Source organism: Bos grunniens, chromosome 13 (genome assembly GCF_055505025.1).
Source record: "Bos grunniens cultivar Pamir isolate PY7600 chromosome 13, Bosgru_T2T1.0, whole genome shotgun sequence".
NCBI lineage: Eukaryota > Metazoa > Chordata > Mammalia > Artiodactyla > Bovidae > Bos > Bos grunniens.
The window spans coordinates 28,964,697-28,982,736 of NC_141177.1; the positions used below are offsets into that span (position 1 = coordinate 28,964,697).

The 18,040-nt window shown below is 61.6% G+C and overlaps 1 protein-coding gene across 1 annotated transcript in view; it reads left to right on the forward strand.

Moving 5' to 3' along the window:
* COL9A3 (collagen type IX alpha 3 chain) overlaps positions 1–18,040 on the forward strand; it is a 20,030-nt gene continuing 1,990 nt past the window's right edge. Inside the window, exons 1-30 of the mRNA XM_086331014.1 lie at positions 1–1,151; positions 1,753–1,821; positions 2,996–3,031; positions 3,618–3,689; positions 4,389–4,442; positions 5,561–5,596; positions 5,809–5,832; positions 6,077–6,130; positions 6,461–6,514; positions 6,918–6,959; positions 8,087–8,143; positions 8,522–8,575; positions 9,185–9,238; positions 9,429–9,482; positions 9,891–9,944; positions 10,335–10,388; positions 11,059–11,112; positions 11,655–11,708; positions 11,800–11,853; positions 11,999–12,043; positions 12,163–12,216; positions 12,299–12,352; positions 12,815–12,868; positions 12,974–13,045; positions 13,367–13,402; positions 13,868–13,912; positions 15,122–15,154; positions 15,321–15,467; positions 15,626–15,680; positions 16,139–16,321. Of these exons, the coding sequence (XP_086187140.1) occupies positions 906–1,151; positions 1,753–1,821; positions 2,996–3,031; positions 3,618–3,689; positions 4,389–4,442; positions 5,561–5,596; positions 5,809–5,832; positions 6,077–6,130; positions 6,461–6,514; positions 6,918–6,959; positions 8,087–8,143; positions 8,522–8,575; positions 9,185–9,238; positions 9,429–9,482; positions 9,891–9,944; positions 10,335–10,388; positions 11,059–11,112; positions 11,655–11,708; positions 11,800–11,853; positions 11,999–12,043; positions 12,163–12,216; positions 12,299–12,352; positions 12,815–12,868; positions 12,974–13,045; positions 13,367–13,402; positions 13,868–13,912; positions 15,122–15,154; positions 15,321–15,467; positions 15,626–15,680; positions 16,139–16,321 (1,954 nt within the window). The 5' untranslated portion in view covers positions 1–905. The remainder of the gene's footprint in view (positions 1,152–1,752; positions 1,822–2,995; positions 3,032–3,617; positions 3,690–4,388; positions 4,443–5,560; positions 5,597–5,808; positions 5,833–6,076; positions 6,131–6,460; positions 6,515–6,917; positions 6,960–8,086; positions 8,144–8,521; positions 8,576–9,184; positions 9,239–9,428; positions 9,483–9,890; positions 9,945–10,334; positions 10,389–11,058; positions 11,113–11,654; positions 11,709–11,799; positions 11,854–11,998; positions 12,044–12,162; positions 12,217–12,298; positions 12,353–12,814; positions 12,869–12,973; positions 13,046–13,366; positions 13,403–13,867; positions 13,913–15,121; positions 15,155–15,320; positions 15,468–15,625; positions 15,681–16,138; positions 16,322–18,040) is intronic.

The window sequence follows — 18,040 nt, forward strand, 5'->3', positions numbered from 1 at the left end:
GGTTCACAGCTGAACCCAATGGGGAAGGGAAGGGAGGTTCTTAACTGTGTGGTCTACCTCCACGCACCTCCTCCATCGACTCAGAAGCTCTGAGTTGCCTCCTGCAGAAATTCTGAAGCCTTATTTCCCAGGGAATTCTAAAGATTCTGACACCAAGCAGGGGGGAGCTGCGGATTCTGAGCAATCGTAGGTGACCTGGACATTTGAGTGTCCCCCTGCGGGACACTGAGTGCCCCTGGCCTCAGGTGCTGCCCCTCACCCTGCTGTCCCCATGCGTTTCCAGGTGAAGCACAGCTCATCCAGCTTGTGAGAAAGGAGCAGCCAGCCCCTGTCCACTGTTTCTCTCGAGCCTGGGGTCACGGGGGCACTTCCTTTCTCTGTGGGGCCCCCACTTTCCTCTTGGGGTGGCAGTGCCGGGTGAGAGTCCGGCCTTTGCCAGTGCTGGTTCAGGTACATGGACCACTCAGTACAGTTAAAGTTTGGGGTGAGGGCTCCGGTGAGGGGGGTTCCAGCCTGGCAGGCATGGCCCTGAGCGTCTGCTCACGGCAGGGACTGGCATCCTTGGTGGGCCCTGTCTGGTCCCTGGCACAGATGTGTTCACTCTCTCTGAAGGACTTCCTGGGCCTTGGGCAGCGGGGTCCCTCTCAGGACCCCAGGGAGGAGAATGTGACTCGGTCAGCCCCTTGACAGGACCAGGACTGCCCCTTCTTCAAAGGAGCCTTCAGAGTGGGGCTCTGCCTCCACACCCTGGTCCAGGACCAAGTGAGAAAAGAGCCTCTTTCTTTTTTGCTGAAAGGTGTGTGTGTGTAACTCACCGGTCCCAGGATAATTTTAACTCAGAGGCTGGCCCCAAAAATGCCACTGGGTTTCTTTTTTCCCTGGCTGGCTCGGCAGGGAGTGGGGCGATGCAGAAGCCCCCGCCCACCCAGGTGGGCTGGCTGAATGGGGGGCTTGTGCGAGGGCCGGCGGGGCGGGAACTGGCATCTGGCCGGCCCACCACCAGCCCCGCCCGCCGAGCCCAGCTCGAGGCCCCTGCCTCCGCCGCCAGCTCCGCTCAGAGTGCAACTGCAGCCATGGCCGGAGCCCCCACCCTGGCCCTGCTGCTGTTGGGGCAGCTGCTGGCTGCCACCGTAATCTTGACTGAGGCACAGGTGAGCATGGGACCCCGGGCGCATGGGGCTTGCCTTTGAATGCAGCTAGGGTGGGGGTCCATGGCTCTGTGGTCACCTGTTGAGCAGCGCAGCCAGGGAATAAGCTCCCCACTTGCCCCCTGTAGCCAGTCTCCCTGAATCAGCGAGGGAGCCAGGAATTCCGGGGCACTTGGAGATGGCGGGCACAGTCTTGTCACTGCAAAGTTTCCGCACCACCTGGGCACAGGCTCGCCCTTGCCCGGGTGAGCCCCCATAGACACGGGGACACCCTGGGATTGAGTTCAGGGACTGCTCCGTCCTCAACCCAGCGGGTGTGGTGCCAGAGCTGCATCTCCACCAGAGACACACAATGTGGCCTTTGTTCCTCGTGGGCCTCGGACGTGGCCCCTCTTGGCCCAGCAAGGTGGCAGGGGACACTGCAACAGCCCGGGGGTCTGAAGGAGAATGGGGGAAGGGGCGGTGCGGACCCCTGCACAGGTCCGAGCTCTTCTCCGGACTGGGAGGAGGGGCTGCTCTGTCAGGCTAACCCCAGGGCCAACCAGGGGGACCCGCAGTGGGACAGCATGGGGTGCTGCCACCTGATGATGTTTCTCCATTTCAGAAAGTGGGACCTCGAGGCCCCCCCGGTCCCCAAGGGCCACCTGGGAAGCCAGGAAAGGATGGCATTGATGTGAGTTTAGGGGGGATGATGGGGAAGCTTCTGTGGGGTTCTCACTCTGGCCCCAAACTCCCTGAGCCCCAGGCCTGATGGAGAGAGAGTCAACCTCCCAGAGCTGGGGTGATGTTGGGGGTAATGAGCACCCCTGTGGGATGTGAAATGGGACAAATGATCCTTGCTCCTGCTTGCAGTGGACCCCTCAGGGGTTGTCTCCCCAGAACAGGTGGGGTTGGCTGTGTAGTGCTCTTTGGGGTGGAAGTGTGGGCCCTGAGGCATGTCTCTGGGTCCCTGGAGGGCCCACACTCCTCTTTTCTGGAGGTGAAGGCCCAGGCATGGGCCTATGCCCCTAGCAGGGTCTCCGTGGCTACTAGAGGTTGGAGCCAGCCTTGAAGGGGCTGGGGGGCTATCATCTTCAAAGTGCCCCAGCCTAAGTGTGGCCCTGGCCGTGTGGAAGCAGATGAGACCCCACAGCCTGCCCCCAGATCCAGGTGGGGTGAGAGCCCTGGACCCAGAGAGACTCAGCCAGGCCATGAAAGTTAGGGCCCTCCAGACCTCTCCTCACCAGTACTGTTCCCCGGTGGAGCCGCCCTTGGCCAGTTCTCAGCTCCTTGAGTCCCAGGGGCCTGCCCGGCTCTTGATGGCCCGAGTCTCCCTCCTTCCACCCCCTCCGAAGGGCCATTGCCTAGTGCAGCCGTGTTGGGCCCTGGACCCAGGCAGCCTCCACTCCTGGTGGGGCTGGGCCCCTTGCACCCCAAGGCTCCGCAGCCGATAGGAGCCAGGCTCCATTGTTCCCTCTAGGGATGTTTCCACGTAATACCTGGCCTGGAAGCTTTGGGTGGTCATCAGAGGGGAGGGGTGCTGGGGTGCCTTCCTCTGTGAGTGTGGGGGCTGCCACCTCTGACTAGGTTTCAGGCAGGTGGAGGGGTGGGCTTCATGATGCCTCCCATCATTTCTGGGATGTTCCTGTGCCCTCAGAGTGGGCTCAAAAGCCCCAATCTGTCCAGCTAACCCCTCTCCCCACCACCTGCCCTCTCCCCACCACCCACTGCTGTGACTGCCCCTGGAAGGGAGGGGCCCACCGGTGTGGACGACAGGATGAGGGGCTCCATCTTGTCTTCTGGAGCCTCCTCTGCCCCAGCTCTGCTCCCTGGGGACGCTTGGTCACATGGGCATGTCCCCTCTGCAGGGAGAAGTTGGTCCTCCTGGTCTGCCTGGGCCCGCGGTGAGTGTCCTGGCTGCGGTGTGGGCTGTGTGTGTAGGGAGGGGGTGGGGATGTCCACCTTCTAGTCTGGAGGGGAGGGGAGGGGTGGGCCTATAACAGAGGGGTCATTGACATCCCTTCCCATCATGCTGGGCCCTGGGTCACCAAAGGGGAGGGCTGGGAGAAGGGGCAGAGCAGAAAGCAGTGGGAGGGGAGTAGGTGGGACTTGGTGCCTCTCAGGGCAGGGTCTGGCTTTTGAAGCTTGTTCGGGCCAGGGGAGGGGTCAACACAACCCTGCACGTCCAGCTTGTCAGAGGTCCCACAAGTGACCCTCCTGGAGCTGTTCAGGCCAGGAATTAAGGGCTCTAGGCTCACAGAGGGTATCCCAGCCCTTCACTGGGAAGGTTGAAGGGTCCAGGTGATTATCATACAGATGTGGCCAAAGACAGGTAGGGGGCTGCTGGAGGAGGTGCCAGCGAAGGTAGGCAGCTGGGCCAGGGTCTAGTGGAGAGGCCCTCCTCGGGCCCCACTGGAGGACGTCTCTCTTCTTGGTGAAGGCCACTCTCTGGCTCAGCTTCTGTCATGCCTCTGCCCTTTCCCTCCACAGGGACTGAAAGGGGCCCCAGGGAAGCCAGGGAAACCAGGAGAGGCCGGGCTGCCTGGACTGCCTGGAGTGGATGTGAGTGTGCCTGCTCCTCCCCTCCCTGCCTGCTCCCCTCCTCTCCTCGTGCAAGCCCCCACCCCCTCCCGCCTGGAGGGGCTCCATCCCAGCGCCCAGGAGTCAGGTTTAATTGCTGCTCTCCAGCTGGGCCAGCTCAAATAGGAGAGTCTGGCCCAAGAGAATCTCCAGAGGTCCCCCAGCGGGGTCCCTTGGCCTCCGTCCCAGACCCGTCAGTGTGTGGCCCTGTCCACCAGACGACAGCGCCAGCACACAGGAGGGGCGAAAGTCCTGCCAGCTTCTCTGGGAACAAAGGCCCATTATCCAGGCCCCTCCAAGCCCCTGGCGGCTGCATCAGGGGTCCTCAGGAGCTTAAGGCGGAGCCCCAGGACGGGGGCTTTGTAAGCACTGGAGGGGGTCCAAGAGGGGAACTCTCCTGCTCCCTGGGCTTGTCCACTCCAGCAGGGGCTCCAGCTACTGGCTTCCCACAGGCTGCCCCCACCCCCCCAGCACAGCACACCAGGTGGATGGTGGGTGTGGCCAGTGGGGGGAGGTACTAGTCTAGTCTTTCTGACCTCTCTGGACTGGCTTTAGAGAAGGGCCCATGGCTGGCTCTTTCCCCTGGAGGGGCACATCCTCCCTTTTTTTTTTTTTTTTTTTGGAGGGGCACATCCTTCCTGTGTGACCCCTCTAGCCTCCCTCCTTCCATCTGCTCCCCAGGGTCTGACCGGGCAGGATGGACCTCCTGGACCCAAGGGCGCTCCCGGAGAACGGGTAAGGCAGGCACCGCATCCAGTGGCTTCAGCTTGGAGTTGAGGTCCTGGCCAAGGGCAGTCTAGCTGAGCACCGCCTGTCCACAGGGTGGGGGTTCTGAGGACAGCTGCCATGACTGGACTGGCTGGGCCCTGCCCCTGATGTGGGTTGGAGGGGGCAGGAGGGCAGGTGGACACAGGGTGGCACGTTCCCTGTCCCCACCCCATCTGGTCAGAGCTGCCCCAGCCCTCAGACCGTGTTGAGGGGCTGGCATGGGCGGGGCATGGCTGGCCCTTCTCCTCTCGTGGTGAACCACTGCCCCTCTCTCTGAGGGGCCATGGTCATGGCCCAGCCTGTCCCCTGAGTCTGACCAGTGTCCACCAAAGCCTCTTTCTGGTTGATTAACTTCTCTCGTGGTGCTGACAGCAAAGCTGAACCCAACACTCCCTCTCCTTCCCCGCTTTAAGAAATGACCGTTTCCCAGCCCTGGAGTGCAGAGGACAGGGGGCTGGGTGTGGGGGAACCCAGGACACAGCACTGCCTTTGGGAACTGGGCTACGGAGCTTTCTTAGTAGAAACAAGGAAGAGAGAGGCTGCCTGCAGGAGGGCAGGTGCTTGGGTGATGCCAAGGAGGGTTTGGGAGATGGAGGAGGGTGGGAGAAAGTGGGCTAGCTCCAGGCTTTTCTGCTGGGAGCCTGGGACCCAGGAGGGGAGGGCCTCCAGTACAAGAACCTTGAAGTTGGGATGCAGGCAGGAGGAGGTCCAGGAGGGTGCTGACAGGCAGGTGGCTGCTGGAGCTTTGGGACTCTCTACTGTGGGCCAAGGTTGGAGGGCTTCCTGGAGGAACCGGCCATGGAGTTCCTCTGTGTGGCGTGGGTCACACCTGGTGGTCCATCCTGCCTGCAGCAGTGCTCCCAGGAAGGTGGGACCGGTTCTAGCTTTTCCTCTGCAGGATTGTTGGTAAAGGGCTGGACCCAGACCCCTGAGACATCAGAGGTCCCCCCACCGCCTGCTGTTAGTCTTCTGTGAAATAGGAACCCCTCCTCAGGGGAGATGGACTTGGGAGGGAGGGGAATGGGTTTGCATACACTGGCATAGTGCCTCTGCCAGCCCCTCTGACACCTCATTTCCTCCTGCAGGGAAGTCTGGGACCTCCAGGGCCACCTGGGCTGGGGGTGAGTACTGGCGTCTCCTCCTGGTGGGAGTTTGAGGGCCCCAAAGCTCCCCAAATGCAGCCCCTCTGCAGCTTCTTCTGGGGTCCTGAGTGCCATCCGGGCTGTATCCTCTCATCCCCAGTGACTGCCCTACCAGCTCAGGGTGATGGGATGGGTGGTGGGCAACCCCCTCCCGTCCCCAGCAAGCCCTGACCCCATTCTTGACATTGCAGGGCAAAGGCCTCCCTGGACCTCCTGTGAGTACTTACAACTCTCGTGCCCACCCCCCCCACCAAAGCATGCCCACCACACTCAGAGCCAACATGGTTACCAGGTCCCAAGCCAGGGTGAGGGTGGGGCTTGGTGGGGGTAGACAGAGTCCCTGTACCTAAACAGAGCTGGCCAGCCCTGTGAAGGGGATACAGGACAGAGTCTGAACTGCTCTGGGTCCTCAGAGCTCCTTGGGTGCAGACCCCGCTCTCTCACTTCTTACCTTCCCAGGGAGAGGCAGGGGTGAGCGGCCTCCCAGGTGGAATTGGCCTCCGGGGCCCCCCGGTGAGTGGCTGCCAGGACTCCCCAAAGGCAACTATGGGGGAGGGGCTTTCCCTCCCTTTTCCCTCCCTCCTTCACCTTCTCCCTGCACCCCTCCTCTCCCTCTCCTCTTGCTTGTGGTCCTCAGTGGCTGAAGTCCAAGGACAGAGTGGATCTCGGGATGCAGAAGGTGGGGGAGGGGCAAGCAGGTGGGGGGCACCATAAGTGCATTGTCCTGGGCAGGGGGTGGGATGGGGAGGTCGGGGTCGGGGGGCTCGTCTCCGGAGGAGGCTGGTTGCCTCACCCCTGGTGGGGGCTGCTCCTGCTCTTTCTAAGTCATAACCCCTCCCACAGGGACCCTCAGGACTCCCAGGCCTCCCTGGCCCCCCAGGACCTCCTGGCCCCCCTGTGAGTACTGGACAGAGGCTCTCAAGCTCTCGGGCGAGTCTCAGGCATGGGTGACTGCTTGGTGGGTGGGACTCCCTTGTCCCCAGGGTGCCCATCCTCAGGCCCCCCAGGCTGTCAGCCCCAGGACCCATGTCTGCATGGAGAGTCCTGGCCACACCCCAGACAGGGGCTAGGGCCAGGCTGGAGCAGTGCATCAGCTGACCCCAGCTAGTGGGGCTCAGGCCTGGGGACCGCCCCATCCCAAGGGCAGACGGTTTTTGTCATTGTCACGCACTCTGCAGAGGGGCCAGCTGGCACTGGCCACTGGGGGATGAAGGGCCCGAGCGCCTTGGTGGTCTCGCGTGGTGGGTTGTAGGGAGAGAGCATGGACGGCTGTGTCGAAGCTGGCATCTCTGTCTTCCAGGGTCACCCAGGGGTGCTTCCCGAAGGTGCTACTGATCTTCAGGTGGGCATGTGCGGCCTTTTCAAAGCCTTTTGTGGGGGTGCCTGTCTTGGTGGGAGGGGGCCCCATCTGGAGAGCACAGGAAGGCAGGGATGGGGGCTCCCTAGGAATGGGCTCAGTGCAGGCAGCACCAGTTCTGGGTGTAGCATCCCCCCCCACACTGCCCTCTCCCCACCCCCACAGCCTAGCCTTGCACCATCGCATCTCCCTGGCATGCACGGTAGCGCAAATGGAAGTTAATTTAAGCAAAATCACATGTTGACCAATTCTGCTCCTCCTTGGCACAGCCAGGCTTTGCGTGTGAAGGCCAGGTTTTAGCCACGCAGGGCAAGCTTGACCGCCTTGATGGGGCAGACAGAAACTTTCAGGCTACAGTCTAATAGTTGAGCTTTGTCTCTCATGTAAGAACAATGACTCTGGAGGCCTGGGGTTCGTGGGCCAACACCCAGCCTCCTGGAAGAAGCCATTGTAAGTTATTAAACAGAGGGCCTGGCCTGGCCCAGCTAGCCCACTGGTGCCCCTGCCGGCCCTTCTCGCCTCCACCTGTGTCCTGAGGGCTTGATGTTGGTGTCCCTGGGGAGGCTTCAGGGGGTCTTCTGGAAAGAGGAGAACGGCTGGGCCCCTGATGCTAGGGGATCAACTGGGGGGTGATGTCACTGGCTCTACCAGATGAGCTGTGGAATGATCCGGAAGCCCCCACACCAGCCCTGGGCTCGCCGAGACCCTGGGGATGCCCAAGGGTCACACACGCCTCCCTCTGGCACCTCCATGCACCACGGGGACCCCGAGCAGGGCTGGCTGCCGAGCTGTGTGATGAAGGCTCCTTTGTGAAGCCAGCAGCCACTGTGCTGAATAGCTACTTTGAACCTGTGCTGGGCCGAGACATCAGAGCTGGGTGTGTGGAGGCGGCCTCGAGGGGCTGGTGGCTGCGGCCTGGCTCTGCAGTGCCTCACTACACCCCACGGCGGTCCTGAGTGAGGCCCTGTCTCAGCCCCTAGGAGGTCCCCTAGGGGCCGAGGTCCCCTTCACCTGTGCCAAATGGCCCATCTCAGGGCCTCCATGTTCTGACCTCAGTTCCCACTCCTATTCTCTTTGACCGGGAGGGGTCTGACCACTCTGTTTCCCAACAGTGCCCGGCCATCTGCCCGCCAGGCCCCCCAGGGCCCCCAGGAATGCCAGGGTTCAAGGTGAGCAGCCACTGAGGGTTGACACAGACCCCAGCCCACCCCTACACTCCCTAGGAGGTGGCCAGGCCCCCACATGGGCAGAGGTCAGGGGGTGGTGGGGTCACAGGGCTATTGCAGGAAGCAGTGGGGGCTGGGGTCCCACCCTGCTGGGGGTCCTTGCTGTGTCCCTGTCCCCTCAACACTGGTGACCCGCCGGGATAGGGGCATCGAGAGACAGCGTGGGGAAAGCTGGTTTCAGACCCCCATCCCAGTCCTGGCCCAGCACTGCTCCTCCCACCAAGGCCTTGGTTTCCCCAGCTGGCTGATGGGCTGGGCAGGCCTAATTGTTTAGGACTGCTTGGGGGTGGGGCCATGACTGTCTGCTCACTGCTCTTTCAGGGACCCACCGGCTACAAAGGGGAGCCCGGAGAAGTTGGCAAGGATGGCGAAAAGGTAGAGGCCGGCCATGGGGTGGAACCCGGCAAGGGGGTGGGGAGGAACGGGCGCTGGGGTGGGGTTGGGGTGAGGGGTTGGGATGAGTGAGAGGTGCTGGCTGCTTCCCAGGCAGGCAGGTGGGGGCACCCTGACTGAGCGGCTTCTGTGAACCCCCCATCCCCCCATTCTGGGCCTGCCTGCCAGAGCCTGGTGGTTTGGGGCAGGGTCTCTGCACAGACCCCCACCACCTGGCCTCACACAGAGGTTCCCTGAGCCTGGGCAGACCCGCTGCCCTCCCTCCCTCATGGCCACTTCCCTGGAGGACATGTGTCTGTCCTTACCCGCAGACTAGGGCCCCTCTAGCATGGTTGGAGTGGCCAGACTGCCACGTGAGCGGCTGACCCCCACCACAAGGTGTCCGGGGAGGGCTGGGGTCCTTGCTGGGAGGAAGGACAGGGTGAGACCTCTCTGGAAAACGGCCAGTGCCCCCTCGGCCTTGGAGGTACAGCTGTGAGGTCAGGGCAGCGCCCCCCACTGCTAGGGCTTGGGCAGTAGGTAGGGAGAGAGGGCAAGGAGGAGAGCTGGGGCTGGCCCCACCCACCACCACTTTCTGTGCCTCTCTTGCAGGGTGACCCCGGCCCCCCTGGACCCCCTGGTATCCCGGGCACCGTGGGGTTGCAGGTGAGCAGGGAGAGGGGTTGGACAGGTGAGGATGTGGGGTGGACAGCTCAGGGCTGTGAGGAGTGGTCCACCAACTCCCAGGACGGGACTGGGTGGGGGTCCTGAGACCAGGGTCTCCATGGCTCCTGGGGGTGTGCACTCCTGGGGGACTGCTGGCCCGGGCCCTACAGCTCCAGCTCTCTCCCTTCAGGGTCCACGGGGCCTACGAGGACTTCCAGGGCCACTTGGACCCCCCGGGGACCGGGTAAGTCTACAAGCCACCCCCACCCGCCTACCTGGCCCTTGAGGGGCTATGGGCCAGCCTGAGGTGAAGAGGCATTGGGGGCCACCTCCCGAGGTCAGGTGGGCCCTGTGAGTGTGGGTCCTCACCCATGGCCATGGCAGGGCTGTCTCTAGAGTCCACTCACTGGATTGTTCCCCAAACCGGAGCCTGTGAAGGTTTTTGTGGGTCCAGGGGGTGGGAGGGGCAGATGGGGGGCATTGGGGAGGGGGCTTGGCAAATGTGGGGAAGGGAAGAGGCCTGGGGACCCTAGCGGGGTGCTGATGGGGCCGTTGCTGGGGGCTCCTGGGAGGGCCTCTCCAGATGGACCTGGGTGCTTTGGGGACGCCCCCAGGCTTCTGATGAGACGCTCAGGGTCTTTCTCCTCCACAGGGTCCCATTGGGTTCCGAGGGCCCCCCGGGATCCCAGGAGCCCCTGGGAAAGCGGTATGTGTGTGTCTGCGGGTGGGTGGGGTGGCCCCTGCAGGCCCAGCTCTGTTCTCTCCTCTCTTCTTCACCCAGTCGCCTTCCCCAGACCCACTGGGCTGCCCCAGCCCTTCCCGGGGCTTCACTGTCCCGTGGGCTCACATGGGGGATACATGTGTCACACCTAGGCAGGTACCCATGTGCATGCCTGAGGGGAAGGACTGGGCACGCCTGGCACGGGGTCGAGTTTCCCGAGGAGTCAGCCTGGCCCTCATGGGAGATCTGCGCCCTGTTTCCAGGCATGAAGTGGGTGGAGGTGTGGTCGGGGTCCCTCTGGCCTCTACGACCCTCAGCAAGGTCACCCGCCCCCTACCTTGTTAACTCTTTCCGTGTTTCCCCTTGTCACTGCAGGGCGACAGAGGAGAGAGGGGCCCAGAGGGGTTCCGTGGCCCCAAGGGCGACATTGTAAGTGAGAGAACCTGGGTTCTCTGGGTCCTTCCTGGGCAGAACCTGGTCCATGAGGGTGGGGGAGTCACACAGACAGCAAGTCCAGGGAGGCCTGGGGTGGCTGCCCTCTCCTGGAGGTAGGGGGAGCCCCTGGGTAGTGCCAGGCCCGGCCTGAGGAGAAAAGCCTTCCCCCCAGCCCAGGTAGCTTCCCCAGGAGCCCCCGGCCTTGTTTCCCCTGTGGCTCCTTGAAGCTACTGTCACCTAACAAGCTCCTCTTGGGAGTGGCCAGGCAGGGGCCAGAGGACCACTGACGTCCATCAAGAGGCCCTGGGCTGTGAGGCCTGACCTTGTGCCAGGACTGCCCAGCTGAGAGATGGAGCAACAGAAAACATGACTCTTGGGTTAAGTGACACTGAGATAATCACACATCTGCCAAAATGAACTGAAGTGACCATCTCCAAACCCATCTCATCTTCCCCTGGCTTGAGAGCATCCCCAAGACCCTAAGATAGCTCCTGCTTGATGGGCCTTTTCCCCTAAGGGTTGGGTCTGGCCCCCACAGCTGTCCCCCAGCCAATCCTGAGTCTAGGAAGTGGTGGGCAAGCCTCCTGCCCCCCTCCCAAGACCCAGTGACACATCTGGGAGAGCAGTCCCCGAGGCCTGACTGTGGTCCCTCCGTGTCTCCTAGGGCAGGCCTGGTCCTAAAGGCATCCCCGGCATGTCTGGGCCCGGTGGAGAGCCGGTGAGTGTCCGCGGCTGCCAGCGCATGGGGGGGCAGGGTGGGTGACCTGTGCAGCTCTCCTAACCCTGTGCCCACATTCAGCCCGGACCCACACTTCTTCCTGGCCCCCTGGCTCCTCCCCCACCCCAGCCTGAGAGGACAGGGCGGCACAACCGGTCGTGGGAGGCAGAGCTAAAGGAGGGGAGGGGAGGGAGAGACCCTGGCTGCCGTCCTGCCGCCCTCCCAGCACGTGGTTATGTCTGTGGTTCCAAAATTGGTCTAGCCTGTGGGACTAGGCTCGATCCTGGCCTAGGCTCGATCGAAGGCCAGATCCTGGCTCCTAGGCCTCAGTCTCCTGGTCTGTAAAGTGGGCACAGCAGACTCCCTGGAGTGCTGTGAAGAGTTTGGGTGCATCCTCCCTGCCCTCACCTGCACGATTGGAGGACAGCACAGGTCACCACCTGCCTGAGCCCAGGAGGGTAGACCCACGGCAGGGCAGTGGGGAAGGGCAGGGCCTGGAGGGGGCCCACCGCTCACCCGGCCTCACACTGTCCCATCCCCAGGGCATGCCAGGCAAGGACGGCCGGGACGGTGTGCCAGGACTTGATGGCGAGAAGGTTGGTCCTACCTGGGGGTCTGCAGGGAGGAGGAGGGTGTGTGGGGCATTCAGCCTGCAGGACCCCAGCACGTGTCCCACAAACCTCACAGGGAGAAGCTGGTCGCCACGGTGCCCCGGGAGAGAAGGGGCCCAACGGGCTACCGGTGAGTGCATGCAGCTACCGGGCGGCCATCTACCCCGAGCAGGGGTGTGTGTGGGGTCTCTGCATCAAGGCCAGGGAGGCTGCGGGAGCCCCTCACTCTCAGGGTGCTCTGTCTCTGACCTTATGTGCTGACCTCTGACCTACAGGGTCTCCCCGGACGAGCAGGGTCCAAGGGTGAGAAAGGAGAACTGGTACGTGGTTGCTTTCTCCAGGAGAGGGAGAGGGGAAGATGCAGCCGCAGTCTGGGTCCTGGGGGCAGAGGGGGCCCTCCCCTGCAGGCAGGCACTCAGGGTTCACCCCTCCCCCGCAGGGCAGACCTGGAGAGCTGGGTGAGGCCGGCCCCTCGGGAGAGCCTGGTGTCCCTGTGAGTATCTGCAGCTCTTGCCCCCTACTCGTGTGTGTGTGTGTGGAGCCTGCTGACACCCTCTGTCCCTTCTCGAGTGTAGGGAGATGTTGGCATGCCCGGCGAGCGTGGAGAGGCTGGACACAGGGGCTCAGCGGTGAGTTGGGGAAATGAAGTCTCGGGGGGCAATGGGCTCAGGGCCTGTTTCTCTGTGGGCTGGGGTGACATCTTGGAGGTATGAAAGGGCTGAGTCTGTGAAAGTTGGGACATGGTGGTGGCTGGGCCCCAGCTGTCCTGTCCTTGAGACTCTGGCTGAGGGTGCAGAGGCCCAGCACCCAGCACCAGGCCGAGGGAGCAGCCCCACCTCAGGCCCCTCCACGGACCCAGCAATGATGCCACCAGCCTTGGTGCCCAGGGCAACAGGGGAATTGGTGCCTGGTGCCACGTCCGGCTGATGCACGGGGTCCCAGGGCCTGACCTCTGCTACCTCAGCTGCCCCCAGGATGCCCCCTCCCCAGCAACTGGGCCAGATGGCTTGGGGTCAGTCCTTGTGCCTGCCTGCCCGCCCAGCCCCCAAGGGGAGGCGGAGCTGGACTAACGCTCCCCCTCTGTCTTTCAGGGGGCGCTGGGCCCGCAAGGCCCCCCGGGGGCCCCTGGCGTCCGTGGCTTCCAGGTGGGTGAGATTTGGGGCCGGGGAGCCCAGGTGGGCCAGTCGGGCTTGGGGAGAGTCAACACTGGGCTCCTTTGTGGGGCTGATGAGCTGGGCCCTTGTCTATAGGGCCGGAAGGGCAGCATAGGAGACCCCGGCCTGCCGGGCCCCCAAGGCCTCCGAGGTGGCATGGGCGACCGGGTAAGTGCTGTCCCTGCAGGAATCCCTGCACCCCCACACCCCTCATCCCACCTCCCACAGTTCCACAACACACTCAAAGGCAGTGTTGGTGCCCAGTAGTTAGCACTGGGGGGTCCCCATTGTCCCTGAGACTTGGGGGCTGGGGCCATCAGGGAGGAGGCTAGGGGCAAGCTCCCAGCACGCTCAGGGGCCAAGATGCCAAGTGTATGGGAGGAGCCCATGTGTGCCGAGCTGGTCCTGGCACCCCAGTGGGGGAAGGGCACTGGCCCCCTCCCCCACCCCGCTGTGATCCTCTAACGCTCATCACCCCTTTCTGACCAGGGCCCGGGAGGAGCTGCCGGCCCCAAGGGCGACCAGGTGAGACATCAGTGGTCAGGTCAGCTGGGGGGCTGCCACTGTCTTCAGGGCTGGGGGCACCTCCTTCTCTCCCTCCCTCTCTCCTTCCAGCTTTGTCGCTGCCCCCACTCCTGGCCCCCAGGCTGACAACTCAGAGCACCCATGCAGACCGGGGTCAGTTGGCTCCTGGGTACAACAGAGGCTGCCTGTGGCCGGGGGTGATTCTCAGGGACCCTCAGAGTAGGCATGCTCCCCACTGGCTGTCTGGGTCCCAGGAGCAGCACCTTCTCTCTGGAGGGCCCAGGGTGGGAGAGGGGCCCACAGCTCTGCTGCTGACCCCCCAACCCCCTGGAGCACCAAGAGCACCTAAAATGGTCCAAACCCACCTGAGGCTCTGCTCGCTGTCTGCCTGGCACCCAGGCCTGAGTCTTGGGCACGGCTCCCGCCAAGAATGGGTGTCGGCAGCTCGGCACTGTGTCATTTCAGGGCATCGCAGGTGCTGACGGCCTTCCTGGGGATAAAGGAGAACTGGTGAGTGTGACAGGCGGCCTCTTGCCATGGTTGTGGTGCGGGGAGGGCAGCATCTGCAGGTCTGTGGGGTGGGGGTGGGGCCAAGTCGAGGCTGAGGCAGAGGGTGGGACCTGTGCTGTCCCCTGTGGTGGGTCTTCTATCCCTCACCCCCTCTCCACACTCCCTCTGTGACTTTTCAGTATGAACTAGCCAGAGCTGAGGCTGAGCTACGGAAAACGCTGCTTCCACCGAGCTGATAGAACAAAAGGCTGATAGAACTGACAGTCACACTTCGGGAGGTGACTGAAAGGGAACAGTCAGGGTGTCTGGGAACAGAGACCATCGTGGCCGCATGTGGCTAGGGTCTCTGGCTCCGTGACCAAGCCTTTCTTTAAGTCTGGAAACGGCTCAGTCCAGGACCCTCGTCTCCAGCAGAATCTCGTAGCCCAGAGCCAACCTTTCCGGCTGGGGTGCTCGGCACCAGCTGTGGCTGGAGCGGAGGTGGTGTCGGGCTCTCACCGGAGAGCGGCCCGGGTGGAGGAGGGGTCCGGGGCCATCTGGCCGCCGGCTGCTGCCCACTCCCTGTCCACAGCCTGCCAGGCAGATTCCTGGGTTCACAACTGGAGAAGGGGGGGCCTCAGCCACAGAGAGTTTCAGCTCTACCTTGTAAAACAAGAGTGAGAACAAAGCAAACATGGGTGAGAAGTGCACCACTGCTAATGACACTGCTTAGGGAAAATAAGGTGGCTCCCTGATGACTCAGATGGCAAAGCGTCTGGCTGCAGTGCAGGAGACCCGGCTTCGATCCCTGGGTCGGGAAGATCCCCCAGAGAATGAAATGGCAACCCACTCCAGTATTCTTGCCTGGAAAATCCCATAGATGGAGGAGCCTCGTAGGTTACAGTTCCTGGGGTTGCAAAGAGTTGGACATGACTGAGCAACTTCAGGGAAAATAAGTTTAAAAACATCAGTAGCTACAATACAATCTCAGCAATATAAAAATATAAAAAAAATTTACAATATTTATGAACATATAAGAAACATACCTAGAGTAAGAAGGAGTAACCCCTGTGGATGCTGTCATGTAATCAGACAGCAGCTTCATGGGCGACTCGCTTTCTCTTCATCCCCATCTAATAACAGGCAAAGCTGGCTCCTGGGGAACTAGTTCCCACAGCCAACAACACGTGAGTAACTGAAGTGCACAACTTCCCTTCTGCTCTTTTCCAGGGTCCCAGCGGCCCTGTTGGCCCCAAAGGAGAGGTGAGTGCCTGGCAGACACTGGCTCCCCGGCCCCCTTGGGGCCCCAGGCTGGCTCTGGGGCACTGATGGCCGTGTGGGTCAGAAGTGGGGAAACTGCCAGCTCCGAGGGAGAAGCCCCTGCAGGTGGCTCGGCCATGACCCCCTCCCTGCTTCTGTTTCCCTCCAGTCTGGCAGTCGCGGGGAGCTGGGCCCTAAGGGCATCCAGGGCCCCAATGGCACCAGCGGCGTAGATGGCGTCCCTGGCCCCCCTGGCCCCGTGGGCCTCCAGGGCGTGCGAGGCGTGCCTGGCATCACTGGAAAACCTGGGGTCCCGGTACGTGTCCCCTGGGAGCCAGTGCTCCTGCATGTTGGGCTCTTCCTGGATCTGGATCAAGTCCTTTCCAGACAATCAGGGTTCCTAGTGTTCGTGGGGGTGCCCCAAAGAGAAGTCAGTGGGCCCAATATGATGATGGATTTGGGGGTGAATTTCAGGGGAAAGAAGCCAGCGAGCAACACATCAGGGAGCTGTGCGGGGGGCTGGTCAGTGGTGAGTGTCCTCCCTCCCACCCCACCCTGCCTGGTCCACAGTGCCTGCAGCCTCACCCACCCCCAGCAGGGTCCCATCCTCATCCCCACCCCCCCTCCCCCCACCCCCAGCCTCCCCCTCCCCTACCCCCAGCCTCCCCCTCCCCCCACTGCCACCCCCCACCCCCAGCCTCACCTCCACCCCACCCTCATCCCCACCCTCCATCACCTTCCAGCCAAGCCCACTGCTGGCATCCCTGGGGTCTGCACTGGGTGGGCTCCTTCCCCTCAGCATTTCTTAGGCCTGTGATTTGCTCCTCAGCATTTCTCAGGGACAGCATACTGACACCATTTCTCACAGACCCAAAGCAGTCACAGCCCTTCGCAGTCAATGAACAAGCTGTCTTTGAAGAGCGGTATGCTCACACTTCACGTAACACACTTCTGATGAATACACGCCTGATCTTTGTTTTCCAAAAGAGCAAATCGCGCAACTGGCCGCGCACCTGAGGAAGCCCCTAGCACCAGGCTCCATCGGGCGACCGGGTCCTGCTGGCCCCCCGGGCCCCCCGGGCCCCCCAGGCTCCATTGGTCACCCCGGGGCTCGAGGGCCCCCTGGATACCGAGGTCCCACAGGAGAGCTTGGAGACCCTGGACCCAGAGGTGAGTGCAGCCCACTCCACCATGCAGCCACACGCTGGAGCCCCCCACCAGTATCTCCATGCAGTCTCCACGTTGAGATGCTCCCTTATGGGGACAGGGTGGGGAAGAGGCCCAGAGGGGAAACTGACACGAGGCCTCAGGGGCCCCATCCTTCCCCTCCCCTCTCCTCTCATCCCACCCTTCCCCTCCCCACGGGCTCCTCTAGAAAAGCCCCAGAGGTTAAGCCATTGCTAGAAATGCCTGGGGTACAGCCCTTCATGCTCTGGGGCCCAGCTCCTTATTAAACCCAAGGGTATGACAACATTTTCCAAAATGTGATGTTCTTCTCAAGTTTCATTAGAACAACATTTGGGGGAGGACAGGCTGAGAAGAATGAGAGGAATGAACCAACAGGAGCCCCATTTATATGTAAGAACAGTTCCTGTAATGAAAACTGGCATGTGTGAACATTTCTGTGGCAAAAGGCAAAAGTTAATGAGATATTGAGAAATGCATCTTAAGAACTAGGAGAGGTAACTTAGAAAGAGGCGGAAACCTTGACCCCCTGCCGTGGTGCCGTCGTCGAGGGAAGCTCAGTGCCCACACAGTAACACGGCTGTGGGAACTTCTGGCCATTAACCTCTTCTAAAAAAGGCCTTGAATACTTGGTTCATTATACATCATCTGCTACCACAGTCTGACTGTCTCAGGTCAGCTAGCTTCCCAGCCCAAATTCAGGATTTAGAGCTCTCACTGCTGCTAGTTCGTTTCAAACTTATTAACCAAATAATTTTCTATTTCTGAAAAACCGTTTAAGAAAAATGAAACTTACTTCTGTGAGTTCCTTTGTTCATCTCTGAGGTTCAGTGTAAATACTTCAGTAGATGAAATCGCTTCTGTAATTAGTGGTGTCGTTTCGTTACTGTAAAGACACTGAGAGTATTTTCAGCGCTAGAGGGCAAACGCCGGCGGACGCCCTTCTCTTCCCGGCAGGCTGAAGGCCACTGTCAGACAGCTTCCTGCTGTCTTGGAGACTTTACTGTCTGCAGCGGGGGATGGTTCCCCCCAAAGACAGACCAACAAGGTTTTATCCAAATAGGGATCTGAGTGCCTTTAAGACTGTTGAAAATAAAATTCAAAAACAGCATTCATCACCTTTATGGATTCTCAGAAAAACAGCATGACAGGACTCAGTGGAGGCAGCCATTCAGCTGCAGGGTCACTGTGCTCCCTGGGGTGCCTGCCTCGGGCTGGGGACACCTGAGGGTTATTGTTTGAGTTAAAAGAGAACATATTCTATAGGTCCTCAGGCAGATGCCACTGTCACTGCTGGGCATCCATCTCCCCAAGACAAAACGAGTCAGGGAGCCGTAGAGGCCGGGGAAGCCCAGGACCCGTGGGAGGCCCTGACTGCCTGGCCCTGGGGCTCCTAGTCCTCTGCAGAAGGTGTGCTACCTTCTGTGATGGGAAAAACAACAAACACCAATTGACAGGAAACTGGTGTCACTGCTTTTAGCGTCAGGCAGGACAGATGCCCCCAGCCCAGCTGTCTGCCTCAAGCAGCATCACTATGTGGACAAGAGGCTGTTTCCCCAGAACATCCCCAGGTCTTGCAGCCAGCATCACACAAGGCACGGGCAGCCCGCGGGCGCTCGCAGAGGGCCTTAGCGCACCTTCCAGACACCAGGGCCACAGAGACCAAAAGCAGCCACGAGTGAGGGAGCAGAGAACAGAGTTCAG